The sequence below is a fragment of the Lygodium microphyllum genome, chromosome 17, assembly GCF_053477565.2.
Source record: "Lygodium microphyllum isolate KBCC chromosome 17, Lygodium_microphyllum_v1.1.10, whole genome shotgun sequence".
Lineage (NCBI taxonomy): Eukaryota > Viridiplantae > Streptophyta > Polypodiopsida > Schizaeales > Lygodiaceae > Lygodium > Lygodium microphyllum.
In genome coordinates, this window is record NC_141151.1 from 75,762,043 (window position 1) to 75,774,908 (window position 12,866).

At 37.5% G+C, this 12,866-nt stretch overlaps 1 protein-coding gene across 1 annotated transcript in view; it reads right to left on the reverse strand.

Annotated features, from left to right (window-relative positions):
• Positions 1 to 8,994: 8,994 nt before the first annotated feature.
• LOC148022049 (TCP-1/cpn60 chaperonin family protein) overlaps positions 8,995 to 12,866 on the reverse strand; it is a 47,100-nt gene continuing 43,228 nt past the window's right edge. The window contains exons 13-14 of the mRNA XM_087697648.1: positions 9,849 to 9,923; positions 8,995 to 9,761 (exon numbers count right to left, since the gene is read on the reverse strand). Of these exons, the coding sequence (XP_087553774.1) occupies positions 9,576 to 9,761; positions 9,849 to 9,923 (261 nt within the window). The 3' untranslated portion in view covers positions 8,995 to 9,575. The remainder of the gene's footprint in view (positions 9,762 to 9,848; positions 9,924 to 12,866) is intronic.

Genomic DNA, 12,866 nt, shown 5'->3' on the forward strand with positions numbered 1-12,866 from the left:
GAGATGCCTTTAAAACATGGTAAGGCCTTTGCTTTTCAACCGCATGAAATTAAATGTGTGGATCCTAGTGTTGTTGCTCCAATGGTTATTTTCATTGTGCCTCATGTGCCTTGGAACTTGAGACCTATTTCTATTCCTAAGGCTCACTTACCAAAGTTGATTTAGTTGTTGAATGAAAAGAACACGATGTTCAAATAGGTGGTTCACCATGCCAAAGAAGAATGGAGCTTTGAGGTTTATACAAGATATGCAACTGGTGAACAAAGTGACTACTATCAAGAATGTTGGTACATGTCCAATTGTGGATGAGTTTGCATAAATTTTTTCAAAAAGGGCAATTTATTCTATGGAAGATCTCTACTCTGGATATGATCAGTTTCAATTAGATGTGGATAGTAGGGATTTAACAACTACGAGGACACCTTTGGGTTTAGTAAGGATCTGTACCTTACCTTGGAGAACAACCAACTCGATTGCACATATGATGCATGGGATGAACAAAGTCCTTTGTGACTTCATACCACATGTTACTATGTCTTTTCCTAATGATGTGCCTATAAAAGGGTGCGAAGAAGGGGCCAAGGATGAGACAATGCATTTGAGGGGGTGTCGCAAGTTTGTTGCATATCATATTTCTGTTTGTGAGAATATCTTATCCAGGTTGTTAGAAGAGGTAAATCTTACTCTTTCTAGGCCAAAGTCAATTTTTGGAGTCAAGGAAGTTTTGATTGTGGGACATATGTGTGGGTCTTATGGTCGAAGGCATTCTCTAGTAAAGTTTGAAACCATTCAAAAGATGAAGGAGACTTATACTTCCATAACTAAGGTGAGATGACTCTTAGGTGCATGTGTTTTCTATCTTATTTGGATTCCACACTTTGCACATAGACAGATGCACTCTATCAATTGATGTTTGAGGAAAGGTCAAAAGTTTCATAGGCATCATGAATCACATACAAAGGCAATGAGGAAATTGAAACGTTTGTTGTTATCTGCACCCACACTAAGGAAAGAAAATTATGAGTGTGGAAGGCCTATTATTATTACAGTGGATACTAGTCCAGCAAGAATTGGGTGGGCTATTGGACAAGATGATGAAGACGGAAACAAATATGATGTGCACTTTGAGCCCAAGTCTTAAGTCCTTGACAATGAAATTATCCACAAGTTAAGAGGGAATTACGGGGAGTGGTTGTTGCATTGAAGTCTCATAAAGAATACTTTATTGGTGCATCAGTGGTTGTTGAGAAAGATTGTCTACCTTTGCTTGGGATGATCACTAGTTGCTCAACTCCAAATATTGCTATGTTGCGATGGATTTCTTACATCAAGTCCTTGAACCCAAAGTTTTGCCATATTACACGTAAACATAATCCAAGATGTGTTATCGAGAGCCACGTATGAGGATGAAGAAGACATGGTTGTTGAAGGAGATGATATCGGTACAAATTTCTACTCCACTTCTTATGTTCAATGAGATCATTGTTTTTATGCATCTTCTCTTGGATCATTTTCAGAAGACATGTATGATGGTGAGTGGTTGCTTATTGGCCGCTACTACTTGAACACTTTGACTAAGTAGGAGGGATGGACTGATCAGGAGTTCAAGAGAATCTAAAGAAAAGCGTATGGGTATTTCTTAAAGAATGGCCATTTATAGAAGCATCCAAAGCAGAGAAATAGGACTTTGCATAGGGTAATATGTGATAAGGAGACTCAACAACAAATTTCAAAGAGTTTCATGAGAGTCTATGGGCTGGTCGTTGGGGTGTGTGGACCACTTTTACAAAGATCAACGAAAGATATTGGTGGAAAGGTATGTATAAAGATGTGTTGTAGTTTGTAAAGGCATGTGCTACTTGCCAAAAGTATTCCAATGTGCGATATCGTGATGGTCTACGTCCTACCTTTTCGTTAGCCATGCATAACAAATGGGTCGTTAACTTGGTGACCATGCCTATGGGACTTTGGCAAATGCGATACATTGTACTTGCTAAGGAAGATCAAACAAAACAAGTGGAAGGTTAGGTATTAAGAACAAAGGCTAAGAGTGCGGTATGTTTTTTTTTTTTGGAAGATGTTATTTGCTACTATGGTTGCATTGGAAAGATAACTGCAGATTGAGGAGAGTTGGATGCAGAAGAAGCTAGGAAATTCTTCTTGAGGTTGGGCATAAAGGTTGCTCTCACTTCAGCATATAACCCCGAAGGCAATGGCAAAAGTGAATGCGAACACCCATCTATCATCAAAGATTTAGCCAAGGCATGATGAGGTAAGATTCGAGAGTGGCCCAAGCTACTTCTGTATGCTTTATGGGCTGATCACACTACACATAGTATAGTGACTAGATATATGCCTACTGAGTTGATGTATAGCCAAAAGTCTGTTATGCCTATTGAGGATGTTATTACTACTTGGAGTGTGCTACCTTGGGAGAACGATATAAGCATGTACATGATAATTCAATGTATTCTTTGTGTGAGTTGGATGGTACTCATTTGAAGATTTCTATTGCAAGAAAGAGGATCAAAAGTTTTAAGTGACTGAATGTAAGTGAATCAATTAAAGAACATGTGCACGATGAAGAACACATTTATGTTGACTTGGATGATCAAGAGGACGATGAAGATGCAGGGATGGAAGATGAATATATTGATCTAGATGAAGATTAACTATGTGGCACATACCGGAGAATGTACAGGTTCAAAGAGGGTGGATGTCGTGCTGCTATGCAGACATAGTGTGAAAAACTCTCAAGTGCATTATCATTCGACTTTCTTATTAATCTAGAGAGTCAATGTCATATTAGTCATTAGTGTTAGTATCCATATTAATCTAGAGAGTCAATGTCATATTAGTCATTAGTGTTAGTATCCATGGTATGGATGGTTCAAACTTACAGGATTTTTGGAGAATTTTAGCTTTTTTTTAATATTTTTTATATTTTTTTTTGAAAATATTCTAAAAAGGTGTAGAAAACTTCTAGAATAGGGTGTCATGCGAAAACCAACTTGCCGTTCAGTAGGTTTTTGAGATCTAATGCGAAAAGAAGGGCTCTCGATTTCACGCTGCCAATCGCAATTTCAAGCAACAAACAGTACTCTAAACGGTGAGGAGGAGAAGGGGAGATCCGGGGCGATCTTGAGTAGGCTTCCTATGTTTTGCCCCCCTTTTGAAGCCATCAGAACCATCAGATTTGCTGACTAAGTGTAGTAGAGTAGAAGCTAGTGTTTGATGCAAGTTTCTGGGTATAATAGGGTGAAACAAGACACGATAAAGGGGATTCTCATTGTAAACAGGTTTTCTTAATCAAGAATTGGTTTTGGGATACTTTGAGCCTCTGGTTTCTTTCATGTGTGTTGTTTCATCTCTTGTTGGTCTCTACTCTATGTAGTCTCTATCATCATCTCTGATCTCATGTAGAATATGCCAAATCTCTTATTACCGTTAATCCTCACTTAAGAATCTCTCTAACATCATATACATCTATCCATCCATTACTATTCACTCTCACAACCAAAGACCTTGTGTCTTCCCAACAATGTGCAGATTATCTTGATAGCATGTTTTTGGTTTCTTAGCTTATGCTTTGGTATCAGTGCAACAACATAAGAAGTTGGATGATAAGGTTAGTAAGCATATCTTGATTAATCATGATAAGGTTAGTAAGCATATCTTGATTAATCATGAGGTTTTCTTTATGCAAGATGTTATTTAGGCTTTTTACTTTCATGTACAAAAGTGATCAATGTATGATGACCCTTATGATGCTTTCATACATTTTTTCAATGGTATGCAATCACATGCAAAGCTAAATGGGGCAAATTTTTACCCTGCGTAGATTTCTCATGATCACAAAGATTTGCCTATTTCTGATGCTCATATGACTGATGCACTTCTTGATGAGAGATTAGAGATTGACCAATCTAGGACAATGCCAAAATGGCTGGTACTCTCATTGTGCCTTTTATGCATCAAATTATTACATATTGGCTACTTCTAGTCTATGTAATGAGGATGTGAACTTGTGCTTTTGAAGAGGCACAAAATTCAAAAAATATGATGCCTATTATGCAAGCTAAGTATGATGTTATTATCAATAATGGTACTTAGTTCTTATATGATTTACCTCTTAGCAAGAAGGTAATTAACACCAAGTCGGATTAGAAGTTAAAGTGCAAGCCAAATGCTAGTATTGATCACTATAAAGCTAAACTTGTGACAAATGGTTATGCTCAACAAAAGGGCATTGATTTTCATGAGACCTCTCCTCTCGTTTATTGTATGATAACCATTCGTAGTATTTATGCATCAATAGCTCATAATGGAGAAATGCATATCAATTGAACATCAAATCTATAATTTTGAATGGTGATTTACATGACAAAGTGTATGGTTTCAACCTCATGGTTTTGTGAAAAAAGGGCAAGAAAACATAGTATGTAGATTGAAAAAGAACATTGTATGGTTTGAAGCAAGTACCTTGGGCTTGTTATGAGAAGACACATGCATAATTGACTACACATGGTTTTCGAAATAGTCCAATTGAGAGCACCTTATATATTAGACATGAGGGTAATGTGCCTTTGATCATTGTGGTTTATGTTGTGGCAAGCTACTCACTTGTCCTAATGACACAGATATTTCTAATTTCAAGCCCGAGTTGAATTCATCTATAATATCATTATTTGGGCATTCACTTCAAGCAATGTGATGGAGATAGTGCTTTAATTGAAAAAAGTATATTGAGAGATTATTATGTATATTTGGTCTTCAAGACTGCGGGCCCATTGCTCCTCCTAGGGACACAAGTTTGAAGTTGAGCCTTCATGATGTGAGAGACTACTTTGATGTCTTTCTATATCAACAGATTGTTGGATGTTTGATTTTTGTAGACACTATCATAGCCTAGAGTCCAACACAAGATTTCCAAAAATCCCTAAGTTGGAAAATCCATTATCTCCTTCCATCCACATACATTGGGTTCTCAAAGCATATAGGACATCCAATACCATAGCCTAGAGCCAAGCACTAATCAGCATTGGCAAGCACTAAAGTGAATCTTTGGCTACTTGAGTGGTGCTATGAACCTTAGGTTCTTTTATCCCAAGGGGGGGATTATTACTACCAAATTTACATGCTTTTTCACATTTTGACTAGACTAGGTTTTACAACACTCATGTATCCACACAAGTGGTTTTTGCTTCATGCTTGGCAACTCATGCATATCATGGTTGAGTAAGAAGAAGCCCACTATGGCAGCTTCTTTTTGTGTGGTACAAGGAAGCTTTCAAAACTACCGTTGAGAGTGTTGGGCTCAAATACCTCTTGTTTGATTTGTGTATTGGACACTCATCTACCACCACTATCTTTATTGACAACTAGAGTGCATTGGCAATTGTGTACAATCCAATGTTCCATTCATGTATTAAGCACATTGAGGTGCACTATCATTATGTTAGGGAGAGTCTATACAAAGGAGAGATCAACTTGGTCTATTTGCCAATACATGATAACATTGCAAACCTTTTTGTAAAGGCTTTGCATCATGAGAAGTTGGAACCTTTATGCAAAGCTTTAGGGATACTCCCATCCACTAGGTGTGGCACTTCCTTATACATGAGTGCTAGTTCTCACTTTTTTCCCTCTTTAAAAGGTATTTTCTCCCCTAGGCTTATATATATGCCTATTAACTTTTAGGGCATACTTCATCTTATAAATCTTCTCTATTGATACCTCCCAATAGACTTTGAATTATTCTCTCTCAACCTTCTTCTTCTCCAAGCTATGTGCTTGTATTCCTACAACTGTAAATCTAATAGTAGAAGTGTCCTCATGCCAAGGATATTCTAAATATTAGCTCCCAACTTGAATCTTCATGATCACAAGTTGAAATTTTGGTTGTCATTTCCCTTCTTCCTCTCCTCCATGCAATACAAACAAGGATGTCTTGCACTTTCACTATTTGAAATTCCAAACATGTCATTTTTTTTTCAAGTCCCTTTTAAGGTGCCAATGACCTAGAATAATCCCCATCCATCCACTACCAACTTCTCACAATTGGATCGGCACTTAATGGTATCTAATTTGTTGTTTATCCAAATAAGAGCTTCAACACATCATGGTCTTTCTTTCAAACCTACCTTAATCATAATTTTTCAACCACTCATCACTAGAATACATAAAAACTAATAGTAGGGTAAAGTGAACCTTTTGAAGAAGAGCCACCAATGGTACAACTTAGATCAAATACTTTCATCTTCATCATCTACATCATTCAACCTCAAAATATGATTATTGTGCATCCTTAATTATGAAATGGTTTATGAGATCTAATAAACAAGCATCTAGTACATTTCTAATCCAATCTTTTCTTTTGTGCACACACATTAAAACATAACTAGTACATCATTCTCTAACATAAGTAATTCTTCTAAGAGAGGGAATTCAATTCTTCCAATCGATGTGAATTAAATGTGTTGCATTCATCCTCCAACATCCCTTCCATGGGTACTATCCATAGTAAGGTGTAGAGTTGGTTGTAAAATAACCTAAAGTACTCAATAAAAGACTGGCAAAGGACATAGAAATTATGACAAATGTTAATCCTCAATTACAAACTTAATGTCAAGGTTAGCTAGTAACAAAACCGCTCACTTGGAATACAATATTAAATCTTTACATGAAATAACAATCAAAATGCTCACATCTATAATAAAAAAACGAAAGTTGAAAGTTGATAAAGAACTTGGAAACTAGTCTAGCCCAAAAGGATGATTGTTTGATTCCATATCAATGCCTTTGGACAAATATCCTCTTCATTAACTAATGCATACATCAATAAAGCAAACGAGATATGGAATGTAGAGAGGACAAAAAAGACCATGCCGTCAAACACGCTATTTATTTGCAAGTTTCAACATTCAAAATTTCCCTTTAGCCTCTCCCAATTGATAGAAAGAAGAAAGTGACTCTTAAGCATGCACGGATATGTTTTTTATGACTCGCAACACCCTAAAAAGCCTTTTTAATAATTTAGCAAATTTTTGAAATGACCCTTTTCCTCTTCGCATTAAATAAGATTGTAAGTCATGATTAGTTGGAATTTTCTACTAACAAGTTTGGCTAGTTTTACAACTCTCAAAAGTCAAGTTGTAAATTTTCAACTCAAGGTTTTATCAATTTTGAGATATTCAAACAATGGGGATCTACCTAGGTCCACTTCAAAAAAATGGTAAAGCTTTAGTGTAAAAGTGAAAAACAAGATGTTAAGACTGATTAATAGACTATTCTTTGTGCACTTTTCCTTGGCATAAGGAAGAAAGGCCCTTGCATGGCTATGTGATGAGCCCAATTTTAACCTAATGCACAGGTCATAAAAAACGAATTAATGCATCCAACTTAAAAGGCAAGTATTTCCCAACAAAAACTTCATGAAGCTCTAACCATTCAAAAATATCCTTCTATGGGGTGCGAGTCCCTCACTATGTACATTGAAAAATATCATGTTACAAGGTTAGTCTTTTAGAAATTTTTTGACTTACTACATATGAAAAGAGACTATGACAATGCACTCTATGTTTAGTCCTCAAGTACAATCCTTGACATTGTCGTATTGATTCCTTAATGTATTCTAGTCCACTTCTCAACCCCAACGAAAAACAATGAACCTACAAGCTATACAACTCTTTGAGAGAGTCTACTTCAATAGGACAACTAAGATAATTTTCATATTGCGGTAGCAACATGGAAAATGAATTCAGCGAATGCCCTTCTCCTAGAAACAGATATATGTAAGCTATGGAAATGTACTAAGCATGCATCCAACAAACTGTGACAATAAAATGGAACTTAATTCTGTTATGCAACTGCTTATTTACATAATTCAAACAAAAGGCATGACCTATAATCCACAATCTTAAAAGTCTTAGCACTGTATAGATATCACTATGTACATTCACATACTATACATGACACCTTGCCCTAAATCTCATAACCCAAAACTTGGTCTCCTCAATTGAATCACAACCCCAACCAAGTCAGAATCACTATGTGATCCTGTCACCCACAAAAACAATTAGAGTATGTTGATACTAGATTGCAGCATCAATGTCACAGCACAAGGCTATTCCATCTCGTACTACACTCCAACCATATGGTGCATGTAGCTGATAAAGATGGAGCCATTTGTGAATTCTTTCTACACTACGGCTTGCTCCAATTTCTAACGATAGCCTCTTTAAAAGTGAAATCATGCACAACTCATTCTCCTCGTGCCAACTCCAGGCATATTCAAATACCTCAACTTGTTCCTAAACATTTGTGGTCTTCTAGGAAAAAAACTAAGCTGTCTAGCTGAATCCCTCATGCTAGTATCATGGAGCAATATATACTCTTTGCAAATACAATGGAGCCTTGGCACAGCCATTTTAGTTAAGGGAGCCCCTGACACTAGCCATGTGAATGCTTACTTTTTGACAACTCAGAAGACTAACCATAAAAAACATGCCCAATCATCAAACTTCTCAAAAGACAACATTCCGGAAACATGCTCAATCAAACTTCTCAAAAGGCAATATTTTTAACACTAGTGTAGTTTCAGGTGTGAGAATTCTTTCTTTAAAAAACAAACCAAGACTTATCTATCAAAATCCTTGGAGGGGTTTCACCAACACACAACCGGTGTTGGAACTATCAACTTACTTGAAACATATGGGAAATGTATGCCTCCCAAATTTGTTTCACATTAATTTCCGAACTTCTTTAGTGGCCCTGGGTGTACAGAACCATCATTACATCCAGCAGTATGTAGAAAATGTTGTAGTAACGAATCTAAAATTGAAGCATATTTTGTGTAATCACATCACAATTCTTGTCCTTTGTTTTCATTTGATAAATACTAAGTCTTAATTTACAAAATAATGTAGCAAGAGTATTAAATACCTCTCTAAGACCTCCACAAGGTTTGATGTATTCAACAAGTTTAGACTAGCATTAACTTTAAGCCATTCTTATCATTATAATTGAGCAATCATGTTGAGTTCAGAGCTCCAAAGGTGAACACTCATCCATTTAGATCTAGCTATTAAACATGTAACCCAAACTCCAATCGTGCTCCTTGCCTCCGTCTTTGCTGTCTGTATCATACATCTTATATACTGGCCCATTGATAATTCTGCAAATCGGGCATCAGAAAGAAACAACCACATATTCAAAACTTCCAGGCAAATGTTGTATCTCCTTGTTTGCCCATTTAACATTTTGCATAGACCTAGCACAGCTCCTCTGCCTAATACAGATGGCCTTACCCCTCTATTGGATAGCACATTAGGTTCTGCATGCTCCAAAAAAATAGCTCTGCAGTTGATCCGCCAAGATTGAAGATGTGGGACACAGCACCACTAGAAATGCTGCCATGCATACTGAAGGATTGGCAAATTGAAAGCATACTCGATGTTTCATTGATAGACTTTTGGCACTCTGAACCAAGGCTTCATTACAAAACGGCCAACACTATGTAAGGGGGACTTGCCAGCCAAGGTTCTTCAACTCGTTCACAAGAAACTCTAAACTTTTTACTCTGGCAGCATCTGCTCACTATCTACGTCCTTTTCATCTTCTACTTGCGGTTTACTAGGAGTCGAAGATGGTGCTTGTTTTTTCTTTATACCAGACACGATGTCATCAATCCTCAAAAGCATACATGCAGCTTCAATGGCCGTTTTAAATGTTTGTACCTTCACATTGTAAGCATCCCAAACCTGTCAAGCACAAGATATTTTAATGTTATACATGAAACCGTCTCAGACAAAGAAAATCAATTTAAAAGCTGATTGTAAACATTTTACCCCAATCTCTTTCATGTCACTTAAGACTCCAGTATTTCCATCTATTCCAATCCATGCATTCTCACAGTTGGCGTGCTGCACAACAGATTTAAAACCATACAGTCAGCTCAAAATATCAATCATGATCTACTTCACAGTCAACATTTATACTAGCTTCAGGTCCATATCTGGTCACCTGACATCCAAAGAACAATCTAAGCACAATCGCTCGATAACATGATCCAGCAGATTTTGCATAACCATCTCCCTAGCCCCTCAAAAAAGGAGCTGAACAGGGCAAAGTATTCATATAAATTGTACATAAGAATTTTTATCAACCCCAAAACAAAAGAACTGCCTGTTGCAGGCATGCAAACGCAAAGCAGAAAGATACAAGTTCATCTGCAAGCTTGAAAAGGAACCCTTTCCATTATCTTCCAGTATTCTGACGTGACAGATCTATCCCTTTGAGCATTCATTGTTAGCTTGTTCTCTCCTTAATTAACACCAACCAACATGATCCATTTTACTTTTCCATAACCTTATTAGAGCCCCTCCTCACCATGCAACAAAACATGATGTGTGACAAGAGTGCAGACCAACAGGAAACTACAGCACACAACCCAAAGTCTATGTCTTCAATTACTGTTGCGAAGGATGCGAATGAAAAGAAAATGAAACAGCTATGCCCTGATCTTCTTTGAGAAAAGTAATTTCTCGAAATACAATCCTAGAGGGCTTTTGTTGCTTCTGGTTTAGAGACGATGCAGGGACAATTGTCACATTAATTAATGTGAAAACCATATAATATAATGAAAACATTATTAGGAGCTGTGAGCATTGTGTTGTGTATATAGAATATACACCTACGAGGTTTAGGAAGCTACAGCTGAACACACACGAGACCTGTGAACATGCACAAAGCTTGGTCTTTTTCTACGTATGAATGAGAGAAAAAACGCTCCAATTTCTCTCACATGTTGAAGCACAAGCGCCTTGAGACAATATCCTAAGTGCCGACTGCTGCAATTTTGGTGTCTCTACCCCAAAGGTTTCCTACCATTTTACACCTTGATGCATCCTCTTCTCATCCTTGGCAATAGGACATGCAAATGTACCCAACTCAGACCTATACTTACCTAGTTCATCACATAACCCTCCCTAAGCACTTACATCATACTTTGAGACAACTCAATCACATCCATCCAACCCTTACCTCCTTGACATTGTTGAGATTCTTTGCTCTCCAAACAGATGAACCACAAAAGCAACAGCATGCAATGGAGAGTGCATCATGGTCATTGGCCTACACAAAGTGCCTTCACTTGATGTAGCTTAGAAGCATCAATACCTTCAAGACTTTCAATCTTTTCTATCATGCAGTCAGTGAGCTTATAAACAAGGCCCACGGTGGCACCCCCTCTATTAGCAAGATGCAAAATCTTATAAAATTGGAGCACATGGCTTCACAATCATCTTGGCATTGATCCAAAATGAAGAACCCAAGACAATAGATGGAACCTCCAAAGCCTCCGCAATCCTACTCACTTTCTTTCGACAGTACTCATCACTAACAACCATGCAGCGCAATCCATTGAAAACTCACTCATCCAACATTTTTGCCACAAGAATAAACGTGTGTGCAAACCAAGTCTGTGCTGGTTTAAGCAATTCTTTTAAACTGAACTTTCTAAACAAAGCAAGAACTATATTTTTCACAAGACAAATCTCACCACTTTCAAAGTTTGTTCCAAACAAGCTTCACCCAAGAAAGTTCTCCAATTACCTCAAACAACAAATTGACGTAACAGCATGCACAATGGGTGTAAAAATTAATCGGCCACTCTTGCTCAACCAACTGATCAGCCCGAAGACAATTGGATGCATTGTCAGAATATATTTCAAAGATATACTCTCGACTTATATTCAGCACTTGTATCAACTAATTGCAAGAATGTGGAACCAAACATGCACAAAACGGGTATCAAACGATCCATCACACACAATGCTGCAATCATCTGTTTTCCAAACATACACAAAACGAGCATCAAACGATCCATCACACACAATGCTGCAATCATCTGTTTTCTACTTCTCTCTAAGATCAAGCAAATCTCTTTACACACATTTGACCTCATCATCCAATTCTTTAGTCCGCAAGTGATGGTATGAAGGGGCCTTGAAGCTTGGGCCATCATTTCTAATCGTCCTCACCATGTCCACAAAGGAAGTGTTGGAGATGGAGAGAGAGAGAGAGAGAGAGAGAGAGAGAGAGTAGACAATGTGAGCTGAAAACGATAGATTGTACTTGCTGAACTAAAAGTGAGAGTGAAAATACAACCTTAGGTCTAAGGTAGAACAGACCCCTAGCTTTAGTCAAGTTAGCTAACTCTAGAACTGACTCTAGAAGTGGTGACACAACTTACTAATGTAGTTAAGTTCATACTATAAACCAATCAACTAAAACATTGGGCACTACCCACAAAATTGCCAATTCTAACACCCCCTACAATGCCGATGTGGTAGAAGTACACAAAGATCAATCATTTCTACCACAAAGATCAATCACCAAAGGGTAGCAAGTTCAAGGACTTATCAGGAAGCCTCAAACTTCTACGAGAATATGCTTTGGTGAAAATGTATGCATAATTCTCATGTATAGGGACATACATCAAACTGTGCTCTCTTGCATAGCATCTCTCTCTCTGACATAATGGTAACGTACCTCAATGTGTTTCATGCTCGGATCCCATGCCACTACAATAGTACTCTTAACTATCAAAAAGAATGGGTGTAGGAGTCTCCAAAGAAATCTATAGATCAACCAACGATCTATATAGCCATACACATTTCACTATTGCGATGAAGGTTGCTCTATACTCAACCTCACAAGACGAGGTAACCATTGCAGATTGTTCCATACTTAGCCATGAAATGCATAAACGGCCCAAAAAGAAACATTGTCCACAAGTCGACTGCCTAGTGTCTAAATTCCAAGCCCAATCTAAATCTCTCAAATCTTGTAAGTGCAAGCCTCCC